The sequence below is a fragment of the Poecilia latipinna genome, unplaced genomic scaffold, assembly GCF_001443285.1.
Source record: "Poecilia latipinna isolate Pla-1442-1.1 unplaced genomic scaffold, P_latipinna-1.0 Scaffold1543, whole genome shotgun sequence".
Taxonomy (NCBI): domain Eukaryota; kingdom Metazoa; phylum Chordata; class Actinopteri; order Cyprinodontiformes; family Poeciliidae; genus Poecilia; species Poecilia latipinna.
In genome coordinates this window covers 1-17,075 of record NW_015114159.1, presented here as the reverse complement: position 1 = coordinate 17,075, position 17,075 = coordinate 1, and the positions used below count along the sequence as shown (strand labels likewise).

The 17,075-nt window shown below is 41.6% G+C and overlaps 2 protein-coding genes across 6 annotated transcripts; one reads left to right on the top strand and one right to left on the bottom strand.

Moving 5' to 3' along the window:
- Positions 1-574: 574 nt before the first annotated feature.
- fam149b1 (family with sequence similarity 149 member B1) lies at positions 575-10,218 on the bottom strand. 5 transcript variants are annotated; one of them, XM_015058468.1, is made up of 17 exons: positions 9,675-10,218; positions 8,519-8,635; positions 7,515-7,659; positions 6,775-6,923; positions 6,527-6,670; positions 5,626-5,769; positions 5,342-5,520; positions 4,781-4,923; positions 3,898-3,936; positions 3,570-3,638; positions 3,044-3,156; positions 2,722-2,946; positions 2,238-2,361; positions 1,871-1,996; positions 1,649-1,730; positions 903-1,040; positions 575-785 (listed from the first exon to the last, which is right to left on the bottom strand). In XM_015058468.1, exons 1-17 carry the CDS (start codon positions 9,800-9,802, stop codon positions 715-717), a joined length of 2,136 nt encoding a protein of 711 aa, XP_014913954.1. In that variant the 5' UTR covers positions 9,803-10,218; the 3' UTR covers positions 575-714. The 5 variants fall into 5 exon arrangements, with proteins under 5 accessions (XP_014913954.1, XP_014913953.1, XP_014913956.1 ...); XM_015058467.1 differs by having other exon boundaries at positions 575-788; positions 9,675-10,214; XM_015058470.1 differs by lacking the exon at positions 3,570-3,638 and having other exon boundaries at positions 575-788; positions 9,675-10,213.
- A 754-nt stretch (positions 10,219-10,972) lies between these two features.
- On the top strand, positions 10,973-15,749 carry LOC106963523 (protein ecdysoneless homolog). Its single transcript, XM_015058472.1, has 14 exons — positions 10,973-11,045; positions 11,170-11,451; positions 11,671-11,788; positions 11,872-11,959; positions 12,243-12,421; positions 12,580-12,772; positions 12,860-12,988; positions 13,078-13,203; positions 13,307-13,392; positions 13,627-13,727; positions 14,086-14,338; positions 14,435-14,502; positions 14,906-15,117; positions 15,203-15,749. The coding sequence occupies exons 2-14, from the start codon at positions 11,247-11,249 to the stop codon at positions 15,422-15,424; spliced, it is 1,980 nt and encodes a 659-aa protein (XP_014913958.1). The 5' UTR covers positions 10,973-11,045; positions 11,170-11,246; the 3' UTR covers positions 15,425-15,749.
- The last annotated feature ends 1,326 nt before the right edge of the window (positions 15,750-17,075 follow it).

Genomic DNA, 17,075 nt, shown 5'->3' with positions numbered 1-17,075 from the left:
CTTTATTATTATTTTTTTTTATTACATAACAGATAATAGCATTGAGGGGGGGTGGGGGGGTTGTGACAAATAAGTAAAGAAACTATTTGTGCACAAACCCTGATGTTACTCGTCAAAGTACGACCAGTTGGCTTTGCTCAAACAAAGAGCAAGTAAATTATATTAAATACACCACTTTGTTCAGACACCATGAATAAATTCCTTTTGTTATTTACAAATAATGTGTATGTTATAAGATTCCTACATTGTAGGATAATTCCGGCAAAAGCACCTCGATTATGGAGAGCCATTGAGACGGCGCTGTCTTTCTGAGGGACGGTTGGATTTTGATACAGTACAAAGCTCCCTGACATCAGAGCGGGGAGGAACATGTCCTATGAGCAGATATGGTTTATAGGTTTCCCTGCATAGTCATTTACATTTATAGCAACACATGAATATGCTGATTTTTATATGGCATATTCGCATAAATAAATACTCATTCTCATCAAACATTCACCGCCACACATATGACCCCATACTGTACAAAGACTGATCGTTTTTCACATTTGGCAGGTCCACAAGGTGATTTCTGAAATAAAAAAAAATAAAAAATAGGCCTTAAAAAAATGTAATCAACAAAAACAAACTACTTCGAAACAAGACAGAGGGCAGAGATGATGCTGGTAAAGATGAATAGCAGGGAGGTGGTTGAGATCAAGGCCGGGGGGGAAACTACAAGCCAGGCCTGCTGGATCTGGATGAGATGCCGCTGCGGGTGTAGGAGCGAGACGGAACAGGAGCGGCTGCTGGAAAACGGAGGAACATCCGACGGTAAACCTGAGCTGTTTTTGCTGCTCGGAAATGGAATGTTTCACACAGAAGACGGCCTAACCCGAGTTCAGCCGAGTTATTTTACTGACCTGCGACAGGGCTCTGAGGCTCGGGCTCTTCTTCGTCTTTGATGGGCGACGGCCCCAGCAGGTGGTGAGGATATGAGTCCAAGAAAGACGAGCTGCTGATGCCGAGACCGACACCGGTCACACCGATTCCCAGAGAGTCTGGAGGAAAACATTAACGTGGAAGTCGTTAAACACAGCCCTAACAGAAAGCTAAGCTGTTAAAAACACTACGGTGTGAAGTGAGTTTCCAACTAGCTGAGAAATGCCAATAATTACTGATTTCTTTCAGCAATACAATTCAAAAAGAAATCTTAGAGAGTGAAACGTTTGTGTTTTTGTTCATTTTGGCGATTGTGGCTTATGGCCAACCAAAACCTAAAATTCAGACTCTCAAAAAATTAACATATTACATAAAGACAATTAAAATTTGATGCAGAAATTGTAGTTTTTGGAAGAGTGGTCACTTAATAGGACAGTAAATCTCAAAAGTGATTTGTTAAAGAAGCCAGCTGCTCACACAGGGTTGTACAGAAGCACATTAACTGAAGGTTGAGTGGAAGAAAAAAGTGTGTAGATGCGAGAAGAACAGGGATGACCACATTTGTGCAGCACTGACTAGCCCCGACTGCAGCCGCAGTTCAACCATGAGATACGTCATTTAAAATGAGATGAGCCGCTCGGTATAATGGAGCATAAGAGGCTATGAGCAACTAAAGTGCATCATGTGTTTAGTCTTCTTCCTGGTTTTGAACAACAGGGTTTCTGACCTGTGCCTACAGAGGCTCTTCCTGGCCGACCCTGCCCGATATTGTCCAGCACGGTGAAGGAACTCCGGTACGGAGTGTCTGACTGAAAGGCAAAATCAGAGGTTCGTCACAACAGCCTTCAATCGGAACATGCAAATATAACACATTAAAGGCTGCAGTAAAATATAGAAGCGATGTTTCAGTCTTTGAGGAATCAAAACAAAACTAAAATAAATCTCTCACCCTGTACGTGTGTGTCGTGTTGGGACGAGAGAAGACGTCTAGTATGTGGTGACGATCCCTCGGTACGGAGCTTTGAGCTTCATCGTGTAAGGCGCTGTGGGCGCGGCTGGAAGGGCCTTTCTGACGCTGCAGGGATTAAAATATGGAACGCAAACCATCATGGGGGAAAAAATCAGCAGCTACGTAGTAATGTCCTAAACTTTAAGCATTTCACAGAGCACTGGTTAATCCATTGATGTTTAATGTTACGAAGTGACAAAACGTGAAAAGGTTTAAGAGGCATGGATATTTTTGCACAGCTCCACACAGCGTTCGACATGTCGGTGATGAATGACACCAGCCATATTTGCGGTGCTGACATCTGTACCTGTGTGAGCTTTGACAGCAGCCCTGGGTGGGACGACTCGCCGTCTCCGGTTCCGATGGGGGGTAGGGGAGTGTTGCGGCTCAGGGCCACCAGCGGAGATGTTAATCGGTCGCTGGCTGTGGTTCTGTTGGAGAGAGGCGGACCGCTTTTCAGATTTTTTTTGTTGAAAAGTTCAATTGTTTCCAGCTAGAAGAATGACAGCTGCGGTTCTGTGACGCTGACATTTTATAAACGGTTAGAGTTGATGAGACTATATTTAACTTTAAGGATCAAACGTATTCTAATTCTCTTATTATGATTTTAACTGCTTTGGATGGAAAATTAGATCAAAATTTGTTTTATCCAAAGTTCGGCTCAAATTTACGGGCTAAGATAGCTCACAGCCATGACTCCGAGTGACATTTGTTTACATTAAAAAAAAAAAAACGGTGGCCTAGGGGGAGTGCAGGGCGTTCAGTAGGGTTACTGCAATGCTTCAACTCACAGTCGTGTCCCACGGATGACCTCGTCCAGGTATCCCCCTGTCCCGGCCTGACTCAAACTCGGAACAAGGGGCAGCAAGTTTCGGGGAGGAGGGTTTCGGCGGCGAGCTGACTGCAGTTGGCGGGACAAAGAGGAAGAGCTCTGCTCCAGGGCTCTGCGAGGACGAGGTCTGCTGGAAGGGATGGCGCTCGAGACTGGCCTGTGAGACGGGCGCTCCTCCGGATCCCTGCGTTTGAACAGAGAGAGAGAGAGAGACCCACGGTGGATCGACTGCTCTAAACCAGAAACGAAGCGCCTTCGCGAAGGGTGAGATGTCTTCTTACTGGCTTCTCTCCAGCACAGACAGGTTTCTCTGCTGCAGGGGGATGCTGTGAATCACGATGAGGTCGTTCAGGTTGTGCTGCGTTGCCGCTGCCCCTGCAGGCGTCCTGCCAGCCTGAGCGTAGGAAAAACAGGACTGAGCGGAGACAACAAGAGAGGCGGAACATGCAAAAATTTTGAGAAGCGTGGTTTAAGGACAGAGACGACGAAGCGGGATGCAAAAGAAGGGAGGAATCCCTGGAGAACCCGAGTTAGTTACTTCCAAATACAGCCATCATGCAGCGAAGACACCAAACGGATAATTGCAGTAAACATTCAAAAAGATTCGAAAAGAAAAGCATCGAAATTAAAAAAAAAAAGAAGTTGTGCGTCTCACAAATGTGTTGAAGATGATTAAAGAGATGAACAGTGGGGATGCTTTGGTGTTAATCAACAGGCACAAACACAGATATTCAGGATAATGAGCTTCTACAGATGGCGTGCACACATCCCACTACTGCTCTGGCTTGAAGCAGGAGAGTTACATACAGCTGAAGGCCTTTTCTGCTTTTTGGATTTCCATCTGGACTTGTGCTTTGAGCCCCTTGACTTTGTGTTCTTTAGAAAAGAGGGCCGGGTGGGGAGGGAGGATTGGCACGTTCGAAGAAAGACAGCAGATATGGTGAAAGTAGAGAAGAAACAGTGGAGAAAGTAGAGGAATACAGAGTTAAGAAGGCAAAATATACAAAAACAGCACGTCCAAAAATACTTTAGAAAAAAGGGACTGAAGCAGACTGACTGAGAAAGTGAAGAGTAACAGGCAGGAATGAAAACTCTGGGGAACACAAGACGTCCCGACTGAAAACGCTTTACTTACTGCCTCAAGCACAGACCTCTCCGAACTGATTGGCACCCCCTGGTAAAGATGTTCAGATAGTCTTAAAATAAATCTCTTTTGTGGTAGGATCATAAGCTGGTGCAGAATATTTTCAAAAAAAAAAAAAAAAAAATCTAACCTGTAATTTAGCTACATTTTATTCAGTAGGGAGTATAACTCCAATTTAGGACATAACAATGGTACAACACTTTGTTCAACCCCTCCCTTTTCCAAAAGGACAACACTTTATGAGTTGCTTTGGAGATAAGCCATCGGTGAACCATTTAACCTTTTTTTAGTATTTTTTTGGATTGCTATATTACTTAGAGACTCGATGAGCATTCATTTTCAGCTTTCTAGCAGACGTTTTAATTTCCCTGATGTTTCAAAGAGTTAATGAAGGATAATAAAGCTCCCAGGGCCTGTGGAGGAGAAACAGGACCACTGCATCACAGATCCTCTACCAAACTTAACAGCAGGCGAGTATCCAAACCCTCACCCTATGTTTCACACCGGACCCGCATGGAGTGTTTGTGCCTTCAGCTGCATACAACTTAAAGGAATTACTGACGTTGTAAGATAATTTGTTAAAAACAACTTTCTTTTAACAGAAGATATTTTTCCCCCTCCAAATAATAAAAAAAAAATCAGATCATAAATATATAAATAAAAATATCTGTGATGATGTGCTGCTTCAATAAAACAAAGCTTTTAGTCTCCTTTATCAGGGGTTAAATAGGAGTTTTTACCAGGTTCTGTCGATGTCAAATTGTTTTCATTGAAGTAGACTGAGAAAAAGTCCGAACTTGTTTTCTGATTAACTCCGACTGATATTTGTGAAATAAGCCGCCTCTCATTATCTAGTCCTTCTCACACCACTGACCTGGAGCTGCTGTCCAGACGTGAGCGGTGGCACTCGGCTCTGACCCGGTTTTGGAAGTGCGGCGGGCAGCGAGGAGAGCAGCATGAAAGGATTCAGAGCATCTGGCTGCACAGGGCTCAGGCTCCCAGATAGTGTTTCATCATCTGTCAATAACATATCAACATTAATATTCAGAAACGCATAAATGTAAACACATTTTTACATTTAAAAATTCCCTAGTTTTCCACACTCAACTTTACAACTTTGTCGTTGGAAAATAGTAAATAAAAAACGTTCCCCAGAGTCCTTAAATTTATGGCAGATATTTTTAAAAACCATTAAAAAAAACTGGAAGGAAGGAAAGAGAGACAACACAACGAAGGAACTAAAGAGAGGAATGACACAAGGAAGGAAGGAAGAATAGTTCTGGAAACAGAAATATTCTCCCAGACGCTCAGGTTCTTCTTCCATACATATCCTGATACGACTACCATCAAATTCCAGTATTTTTCCAGACTGTGAAAGAACCCTGCATGTGTAAAAGTTCAACTCTATTATAAAAGTAGAAACGTTTAGCATTACGGGAGGTGCAGCACTCCCAGTGACGTTGAACCAGCTCTTTCATCCAACCGACCAGCTCCCGCCAGACGTCATCAAACAGCAGGTCGAGAACAGCCTGCCGGCGGCAGCAGTACGGTGAGACCGGGGGCAGGCAGTGATGCCTCCGAACAGACTCCGGACATTCCTCATGACACTCATTCCTTTTGGAGAAAGAAAATACTCGTTCTACTGTACTGTGAAGGGAATAGCACTTACACAGGAGGACTTTTTGGGATTTATGTGATTTATGAATGCGGACAACTCACAAGTCCCGGCTATCAAAAGCCAGATATTCCTCCATCACTCCCTCCACTTCAATCACTCTCGGCTGGTCGTAGCTGCTAGGCTCGCTGTTGGGAGGGCCATCGCACTCTTTGATCAGTGCAGCTTTCCTGCCCTGAACATTCAACCTATTATATTTTCCCAAAAAAAGACAACATTGCTCAAATTATTTTTGCAGGATTCTCAGTACAGGCATAAAAACACTGAAGAAAGCAAATTAGTCTTAAAACACATCTTGAGATGCAGAAAAAAAACACAATGCAAACACATTTAATCTTACCAAGTGTTTTTGGTCTAGTTTCCACAGCAACTATTTTAGTTCTCTTGAATTACTGACTTAAAACTGGCTCATATTTCTTGCTGAAAAGTTACTTGTAAGTTACCTTTTTTTCCTATTTCAAATGTACTAACATGCTTGCACTAAAATCTAGACAAAAATACTTGGTAACATTTGGGATTTTTGAGGTGCGTCATGCATATATGCATATGCAACCTGATCTGATCACACCAACCCAGTTTGTAAGCGTTCTAGTCAGACAGTGTCACAGCCTTGTGCACACTACTTTGGAGTCCCATCTGTATATTTTAAATATCCAACTTGACATTGGCCCAAATACTTAATTAAAAAGGCAGAATATGTAGGTCACAGAGCTAGAGTCAGTCAGGACTTATTTATAACAGCTTTAAAATAACAAATTTGCAGAGAAACTACTGAATACAGTGAATAAAGATTGAATGAGCTGATGAAGAAGACATAACATTTTCGATTGGCTAAAAAGAATCCGATGTGACCACCAGCAAAAGAAAACTACCTCTGAGATGATAAAGTGCCTGAAATTCTTCAATCCGTCAGCAAACCAGTGGGTCTGTGTTTTTAAAACTTACTCTGCAGCCCCTTTCTCTTTGCCTTGGCTCTTCACAGTAGTTTTTCTGTCTGTTGACGGGCTGCTGGCAAGACTGACTGTCCCTGGAGTGGCGTACCACTGGAAGCCCTCGTCGGTGGGACACAAAAGCTGAGTCCCCACGATCCTGAGGGACACACAAACACACACACACACAGAGAAAATGAAAAAGTAAACTTTGAAAAACAAAACAAAAGCTACGAGCTGAAGGACAAACAACAGATAAGTTACCGAAGATGTGGAAAGCGTGTGGTCCACTGCTGGCATTCGTCCTGCAGCCCCTGGAGTATCCCCCCGCCACAGCCTCTCCCTTCGTACAGCTCCTTGTCGATCTCATCAAACATCTGCTGCACCTGCCGCGACGCCGCCTTGTCAAACTCCTGTGGGACGCACAAACAAAAACACAGTCGGGGAAGATATCTATCCCTCTGTTCTGGTATGCCAAATCTACTGTTGAAAGCTGCTGCTTTGCATTCTGGTCCCATCTGCAAAGATTCTGCAGAGTTTATTAAGAAAATAAGCTCCTATGGACTGTCGCAGGTGGAGCAATCATTTAAAATACAAAAAAAAAATAGAGGGACACAGGAAGAAAAAGAGTAGAGCTGCGAGTTATTATTTTTCTTAAAAGCATTAGGAGTTGAAAATAGTTTTAATGTAGAAAGAACAGGGAAGCGAAGCAACAAGAACGAGGTCTTGCATAAAAACAACCAGCATGCAAATTAGCCATCTGGTATATTACACGGATACTGTTTCTGTTTCCCACACATTTTCCAAAAGGTGATAAATGCTGGTTAGACTTAATTAAAATGTGGCAGCATGCTTGTGTAGAAGCAGAACAAACTGTAGAGAAGGCATTCAGCACAAAAAAAAGGAACGTCTTTTACAACTCACAGGGTTGGAGGGAGGCGGGGGGGTGGAGAAGGGGGTTTCATTTCATGCCAAGATTTCTTTCTGAAGAAGAGCAGACTTACATCATAGCCCCAAGAGAAAACGGAGCTCCTTTCTGTGGAGATGCCGGTTCCTGTGGAGCTGTGAATGCCGGACCAGGACTGGCTGGGTGATACTGAGATGACGGTTGGGCAGTCGGAGTGGTCCGAGGCAGCAGATGTCTGCGAGCTGCATGGAAAACACAGTAATCTTTTACTTTTAATCAGCCAAAGTCAAGACTTAAATCCAACCGAGAAGCTACGAAAATTGCTTTTTTTTTTTTTTACGGATGCCCTCTAACTAATCTGATGGAGGTCGAACTACTTTGACTTTTTGAGTCTCTAAATGTGCAAAGCTGGTAAAGCCATGCCCATAAGACTTCTATGTTTAGTTGTAAAAAGTGCCATTAACCTTCAACTTCTCCTCTCTGTAAGGTTATCTAACACAATCCTAGTGAAATGCATTGAAGTTTGAGGATGAAATGTGAAACAGTCTAACACCAACACTCAAGAAGTATAAATACTTTCCAAGGCACTGAATCTCCTGTAAGAAATGTGCAGAGGGTACAAAATCTATGATAATGCTCAAAGACTTTTTAGGCCAAATCTATTTATTTTTCTATATTTCATGTGAATAAACAAAACCGGTCTAATAATATACATTTAAATGCCAAATAAATCTCTTTAATGGGGCTACAGAAATATAATTAGAAGTGACTGGTGATAGAATCAAAGTGGAAATAAGGAGCAAATGTCAACTTAATAGAATATTCTAACAGCCTGCCTAATTATTCATCCTTTTGACTGCACATCTGAAGGAGGCAATGTGATATTAATTAATCCGCTGCTTCTGGGTGTCACATGGCGAGAACTCGGAGAATCGGCTGTCTGCTCAAGACGGTGTACAGTTACAAAATATCCAGAGTGTCTGTGTTTGCGCACTCAGTGCAAACGCTTGTTCTACGTCTTGCTCTTGCTCTGGACGTGCAAAGGTTTGAACGTTAAAGGGGTGGGGGGAGGCGAACTCAAGCCTGCAGGCACTTGGTCACCTGTTGTGTGCAGAGACGGCTTCCTGCAGGTCGTGGAGGTAATGCGGAGAGGTTTCGATATCGTCTGCTTCTTCAGGGAGAGGGTGGTGATCGAGGCTGCTTCGAGACAAACCACGACTGCACAGAAGGGACATTGAGAAATGATCGGCAACATGGCGTTTGAGGATGAACGCCTGACAGCTTGTCTCCGTGATGACATAAGAGAGATGCTGTGTTTCTCTTCTACTGAAACAACAGAAAATCATGAAAAAAAGGTGGGAGAAGGTGGACTGAAACAATACTATCTCCTTGGGAACTAATAAAACTTGTAAATGACATTAAACACCTCCACTATGAAAGAAAAAGCTCAAAAAAGATTGCATAATTTTACTTAGCCTAAGCTAAGTAAAATTAGCTTAGGCTTTAGATAGTACCACAAACTACTTGTACCAAGAATATGGAGCATAAACTGATTACCATTATTGAAGTAGACAAAAGTTTTAAAAGGTTAACAAAAAATATTTCTTCATAACTTCACTGTGGTTTACAGTCCTTTATAATAAGATGCATAAAAAAAGTGCCAGACTAACCAAAGTTACCTAAACTATGAACTATGGAGCAGAGAGAACAGCATTGCATCGCCTCCTCCTGCGATGCAATGCTGGAGACTAAAAAAATGAGAGAAGTGTGACTATTTGGATATATTTCCAGTGTGATAAATAAAAATTAATGGAGCCTCAGCTATTTGCATTTAGCAGCTAATATCAGCTTGCTATGGTTGTGTAAAAGCATTACTTTTTATCTCATTATTTTTACTGATAATCCATATACTGGATTATCTTTACAGTAGTAGGAACAACTGTCGCTTCTCTGTTTTAAAGAAACCACTTGGATCATGTTAAATACTTTCTTTTAACATGTAGATACCTTGAAACGGAGACACTTCACTCAAGGTTATCATACCATTAGAATCTCATACTGGCCTGTGCCTACACCAGGCAATCAAAACATAATCTTCTCGTCTACCGCTAAAATTGACACTGGTGTCTAAGCAAATAGCTACATGATAATAATTATACTGATAACAAATAGATAATGATTAAAGTGGAGCAATTTATATAAAGACCTACAACTAGTTTACAGAGCACAGTGGGGGGAAAAACTGCTTGGTACTCACATCTCAAGTTTATGCGATACTGGTCTCCTGTTGTACCGTGAAATCATCCTCTTTTCTCTCCGGTTCAAGGGCTCGAGACCACGTCTCTCATCCCCGCCTCCTCTCGCTCGACTCTCTGCAAACAGCATAGAGGGAGCTCCAACATCTCCTCCAGTCGCCCTGTAGGTACCCACCAGGTAAAAGCCTGGATCTGGAATATTGGACGGGGCTGCGGCTAACGCTGGAGGGGGAGGCTACACTTGAAAATGAGCTAACTAGCGTTGCATGAACGGTGACACAAACGCACTATAAGAGAAAGGTGGTGCCGCAGCACTTGTATAATTTGACTCATCGTCGGTTTAGTCTGGCTACACCAAATAGCTGTCGAATGTGGTCAAATATTTACCTGTCTGTCTTTCTTAGAGTCTAAATTATTTGAGAATTTGCGATGCTAACTAGCACCAACGACGACAACAATAGCACGGCTGTCATGGAGACGCGGCTTCACAGCCGCACGGTTACCTGGGAGATGTATTTCTGCTCTGGGAAAATAATTCTGTCACGTGCATAATAAAATTATTTTGCTAGACCTGTTTTGGGAAAAAATAAAATATAGACTCATGGAGAAAAAATTGACAAAAAGAGAAAAACTGCATACATTTCTTTAAAAAAACAGCAACAATATTATAACGTATGTTTAGTAAAAACTTTGTATAACACTGTGAAAAGTAGAAAAACATGTACCGCTTTGTTGTATTGCATTGTATATTGCTTTTTCCCCATATACGTTCAATGCACAGATCATTTGTATCCAGACATTGAAGATTAATTTATTTATTTTTTTTTTACTTTGTAATTAAGTCGCATTATGTCCTCGTCGATTAATAGTATGTTTACTCTGTGTACTTATATTTTATTACTCTTCAGCCTTATTTGATCAGATATTTATTTTCCACAAATTGATCTTGTTGTTGTTGTTAATTATTGTGGATTTCGGTTTTATTCTTAAGGTTCAATTTTATTTAAAATGGTATTGTAAAGCACAAATACAAATAAAGCTTTTCAAAAATCTCTTTGGTGTTATTTTCCTACATTTCCCATATTTCATCGTAGTGACGTGACTACGTTTGTAAAATGTTTCCGATTCTGACCAGTCTACAACTTCACTTTTTTATTAATTTGCTTTTATCCATAACGAATCTCAAAATATACTTTTTAAAAAGCTATTTATTAAATTTGTAAAATGTATAATTTTTTCAGTAGACACTTTGTAACTAATACATTTACCAAACCGGAACTCTCTGACAAATGTCTTAGGGTGAAGCCGGTTAGAAATTAGGGAAGGACCTAAACACTGACAGATGGCGTGATTACGACGTAACCCAAACTAGAGTGTGTTTTCTCCAAATATAAACACGTTTTTGCAATGGACTGACATAAAATGTCACATTTTGAAGACAACTAGACAGGGTGACGCTAATCAACAGTTTCTTCTTTTGGGTTTAACTGTTTGCAGACACTGACGGCACATCAACGACTTCTGGAATCTGGTTTACTGTTGTTTTATCAGTCGTTTCTCTAAAGAAAATCACAATGGATGTTCTGCAGATGAGGTCGATTCCGGAAGATATGGTTCAGTACAAACTCTTTCTGGTCCAGACAAACGGCATGTCTTCCCAGCAGACCGAAGAACGGCTCAAACACCTGACGGAGGAAATGTTGGCTAAGGTTGCCCAGCTTCTGGTCCAGTACATCTGGCAGGATCAACCATTCAACCTCAAATACCATCCCGAGAAAGGTTATATTTTCTGGTTTTTCTTTACAACTCAGATGAGTTTATTTTAAATATACAGATGTAGACACGTTTAATGACATCCCTGGAGAAGACGCCTTTAAAAAATCTTTCATTTCATTAACATTATCTCATGCATTAAGTACCGCGGTAAAGCTACCGATGCTCACTGTAATAAAGCATGGCGGCGGATCTGAACAATGTAACTTTCCTGTTCGCTGACAGGAGATGTTCCCGCTCACATTGGAGGCAGCACTCGGTATGGAGACAACATTGAGGATGAGTGGTTTATTGTTTACCTCCTGCTGCATCTCACAGAGTTGTTCCCAGAACTTGCAGCCAGGTTAGACAAGATGTTGCTGGATTTACATAATAACTCATATTTACTTCCTTCGTATAAGCTGAAAGTACTGTTTATGTGGGCAGAGTTGAGGACAACGATGGGGATTTTCTTCTTATTGAAGCAGCGGATCATCTTCCCAAGTGGCTGAACCCAGACACAAGTGAAAACAGAGTGAGTCTTCCAGATGTTCACATTCCTCATTTTTAATTTGACCATCTTACGCAATAGTTTGATTTCTAACATAAAAATCCCTGTTAGTTTGGAGCAAACAGCCTATTAATATTTATAATAAAGAAAAACATAGCCTGTCAGTCAGCGATTAGCCAAAAACACATCTTAACGTACATGTTTAAGAGGAATAAAACAGTGACTGACTGAAAGGATGTGTGTGATTTCTTTAGTGGAGAGTGAAATAAAGCAGCTGTTTGTTTTTTTTTTCTTCTTTCTTTCGCAGGTCTTCATCTACAGGGGAGAGTTGCACATCCTTCCCTGCCCATCCAAGTCCAGTTCAATTGGCTTTTCTCTTGATGTGGTCCCCAGTTTGGCACAAGCTCTAGTGCTCCTTTCGGCTCACCCAGAAGTTTGTCTAGCTAGCCCCAAAATCCGTTCAGCTCTAAAAAAAAGGCTACAAGGGTGAGCTTTCACACAATCCCAGTTTTCTTTGATTTTTTTCTACAGTAATTACATGTGAAATGCAAATGGAACAACATCCTCAGGACTTCTCTGGAAATGATCAGAATGTAAAAAAAAATATATAAATTTATGACGTACATTTTTGGACATTTATGTAGATACCCAGAGAAGATTAAAGCTAATCTCCACCGGGCCCACTGTTTCATCCCTGCCGGCGTTGCCTCTGTTCTGGCACAGCGTCCAGACTTAGTCGCCCCCGCGGTCTCGGCCTTCTACCTGCGGGATCCAGTGGACCTGCAGGCCTGTCGCAGCTTCAAGACGTTTCCTCCTGATACGAGAGTCCTCGCCTCGGTAGACGCATGCAAAATATGCAGGATTTGTTTGTGCTGGCCTTTCAGCTTTCATGACACGGTGTCCTTCTCCTGCGTGAATTTCCAGGTGACATTCACCCGCTGCTTGTACGCCCAGCTGCAGCAGCAGCAGTTCACCCCAGATCGGAGGAGCGACTTCGACCTGCCGCCTCGCTCTCATCCACGGTACAAGGCTCATGAACTCGGGACGAAACTGGTGAGGCGTGGTTTGGGGTTTTCTTTTGTCACGAGGAAGAAGGCGAAGGTAAAGGTGGAAATGTGAATCTGTTTTCACCTTATTCTCAGGCTCACGGCTTTGAGATCCTGTGCTCTAAGAGCAGGCTGCCGTCCTCGGAGGCCGACACTCCTGTGAGCTGCAACCCTCAGTGGAAGAACTTCTTGGAAAGTCTAAAAAAGAACGGCTACTTCCGAGTGAGTCGCACTCTTTTCTTCTTTTTGTCCACACTTCTATAAACAGCAGATGTAGCATTTCTCCCAGGAAGCTCGTTTTTAACGTCCATGTTATCAAATGCAGGGCCAGCTGGAAGGTTCGGCGTTTCACAAAGAACTCTTAAGATCTGCAGAAATCTTCTTCAAACAGTCGGTTGCCTCAAAGTCGAGGTGAGGATTCAATCATCTGCTTTCAAGTGTAGAGATCAGCCTGGCAGGTGATGAATGTAAACAGCAGGGTTCATGATTTCCATGAAGATCGCTGGATTCCGTTCTTCAAATTAAATTTTGTATTTGTGGTTTAAGTTGGGACTGACAAATGTAATGTTTATTAAACTGAAGAAAGAAAAAAAAACGCACTTGTCTTTTTTCCCCTCAATATTCCTGCTGTGAATTTTGTTTCAGCTCCATTTCTGCAGGCGAGGAGATTCTTCAGCTGCTTCACAACAGTCCGCTCAACCTGGAGGAGTTCAAGAAACTGGAGTCACAGCTCCCCCCGGAGGACAGTGAGTGAACAGCTTCACAGAAACGGAGTAGATCCTTTTCTTGCTATTAAAGTATCTATGAAATAATCAGATTGAAGACTTGATAGGAAAGAAAAATGTGTCACACATTTAGAAGATTTCAGAAAAAAAAAAAACTACCACTCTTTCACGCAACTGACAGCCACTGAGCAGCAACACGTGGGGGCAGGGCGACACTTCATTTCTCACATTTTCTCACTTTGGCAATTTCTACTGCATCTCAATAAAAGAGCTCAAAACAAATGTGTGCACATTGCCTATATCATCCTTCCTCTACTCATTTGCAATTTCCTATGATACCTTTGTTTATTTTTATTTTTTCCTTTTCGCTAATCTACAGGCGACAGCTGGTTGGAAATCACATCTCAGGATTTAGAGCAGTTGCTGCAGGAGAGAAGCAGCAGGGTCGCTGATGTCGGCAGTGAAGGCTTCAGCTCTGCCAAGCAGAAGCGGCCTGTCGAGGAGGCTTCAGGGAAGGAGGAAGAGGAGGACACCAAAGAGGAAGAAGCAGGTTACAGTCTTGTAGCTGTCAGTCAAGGGATGAAGGACTTCCTCAATGCCATGTCGTCTCATGAGGGGGCTGAAGCACCCTGGTGAGATAAGTTACATGCAGTCATTCTTTTTTTTTTTTTAAATATATTTTTCTAACTCTGGTTTGATAGTTCCTGTTTTGTTTAAATGTTTTCCAGGAGCCTTCAGACTCAGCCTTTCAGTTTTGACCCAGGCTCGATGGCCAACGCACTAGATAAACTCTTAGGTACGTAAGAGCAATGATTGATTCTTCTTCCGTTCCGTCGTTTTATTTCATCATTTTAAATATTTTAGGAGGGTTGTGGAAAAAAAACCAAACTATTTTACCAAGCACTGTCAGGTGAAATCACATATTCATATATTGTGCACAATGCAGGGAGCTTGTAGGACAATCAGTAACAATGCAGGGCTGGGGTGAAAAGCTCTGCCAGGCAGAGACAACACACGAGTTTCATACCAAGGATAAGGAATTCAAAACAAGGGGCAAGACAGTCTGCTTCTGATGCAGCTGCAGAAAACAACTTAGAAACCTTGTATATGTAACCCAAATAGTTATTTTGGTGAGAGTTCACAAGCATTTAATATAACTCGATCAGCAGATGTTAACTTGTAGTAATTTTCCATCACAGGAGGCAAAGAAGAAGAGCTGGATTCAGATGATCTGGATGATGATTACGATGATGATGATGAGGAGGAAGAGGTGGCGAATGAGACAGAGGAAGGCTCATCTGGTCCTGCAGAGATGAGCGCAGCCGAAACTCTGGACAGCCTCAAAAGTTACATGGACCAAATGGATCAGGAGCTGCAGAGCACTAATGTTGGGAAAAGCTTCAGTCAAACGGTAAATACTATGTTTTTATGTTTTTATACAAAAAGTAGCAGGTTTAAAATGCACCGAGGCCATTGCGAATGTGTGACTTTTACAGAACTACAAGGCCTGCGTGAACAATGACTCGTCTCGTTCTCCGACGGGAGACGGGCTTTTGACGGAGGAGGCTGAGGAGGAGATCCAGCCTTTAGACATCGATGTCAACTTGGTGGCGAATCTACTGGAGTCTCTGAGCAGCCAGGCTGGACTGGCTGGACCTGCTTCTAACCTGCTGCAGAGCCTGGGAATACAAATGCCACCCAACTCAGATCCCTCATAGAGAAGATGGGGGAGGGAAAGGAAGAGGACTGAAACTACGAGTCGGGAACTGGTTGACACAGAGGTGATGAATGGACAGAGGACAAAGTCTGGTGTCTTTATGTCAAATATTTGTCATGTGTTGTGTCAGAAAAACCTCTTATTTAAGGATTAACACAAGTTGGATTTTCAGTAGAGCAAAACTCAATTTTTTTTTGAAATCACTGAAAATGGGAATTAACCTATTATATCATGAACTGTTAATACACATAATACTGTGATTGGATGCATGTTTGTATCATTTTTTTTTACATGTTATCACACATAATAAACATGTTTTCTAGATAGTTTTATTTCCTCCTCCTTTCACTATCTGAATGCTTCGTTGAGATGCTTCTGCAATGCCACAGGAGTCCACAAGGGGTAAATGAAGTTGATCGTACATGACCAGAAATCGAACATTCTAGTAGCCTATAACAAGTCTCGCAGTTGAAAGCGCAAATCAAAGCAGAGACCAAGCAGTGAAGTCAAAAGTATTATCTGAGATAAAGATAATATATTTATCAAGGACATATCTCTATCTCCTAGTGAAGATGGAGGCATCGTCAAGAACGTCAACCACTCTTAAAGTACTTTACCAATAAGGCCATAAGTTGTCACTCATCATGAAAAAGGACTGGGCAGCCCACTTTCATTTTGTAAATGTACGCCTTAGAGATTATCAGACCATCAGAAACAAACTTGTCTTATCTGATGAAACCAAAGTGGAACTTTTTGACCTGAAATCCAAGCAGCATGTCTGGGGAAACAAAACATGTACTACTCCTTACCTGGCCACACAATGCAGAACTTGGGCATCAAATTCAATTGAAGATCTTTAAAAAGATATTTTAAAAAAATCTTGGTGACACTGTATTTGAAGGCTGACATTACACTGTCATGGATATGAAGGAGTCTTCATGAATGTTCATGACTGTTGTCATGAAGTGTCTGTAGGTACAATGACATCAAGTGTAATTAAAAGTGCATTATTTAGCATGTCTTAGTAAATAATTGCATTTTTATTCAAAGTTGCATTAAAACTTACATTAAAAGTCAAGTAAAAGAGTCTACTTTGCACTGAGAGTGACATTATTTACAGAATGACACTTCATGACAACAGCTGTAAACATTGCAAACCTTCATGTTCATTACAGGTGTAACGTCAGTCTTATGCACGTCCCTTCAAATGAAGTGTTACCAAATTCTTTACTCACTGACCTGTGAGGGATCTGTTAGAGAATGAAAGAAGCTACCTCTAAATAGATATTCCAGATGTTTAGAAACGTAACCAAGAGGACCTGTGGCTGTGACTGCTGCTCAAGGTGCTCCAACCAAAGGTAATGTTCATTGCTTGTGTCACAACTGGTGATTGGAGAATGCTTGTATGATTATGATGTAAAGTACTTTGAACTGCTTTTTAGTTGAATGTGCTATAAAATAGATTTGACGAATATCAATCCATGGGTGAATAGCTGCAATCCAAAAAGATGTTTTCCACATTGACACTGAGGAAAAGAAACCCTCCGATCGCTTTTAGGTTAAGCCTGTAACTTGACTATCAAAAAAAAAAAAAAAAAAAAATAAAAAAAAAAATTTAAATAAAAAAAAATATATAAAAAAAAAAAAAGGGG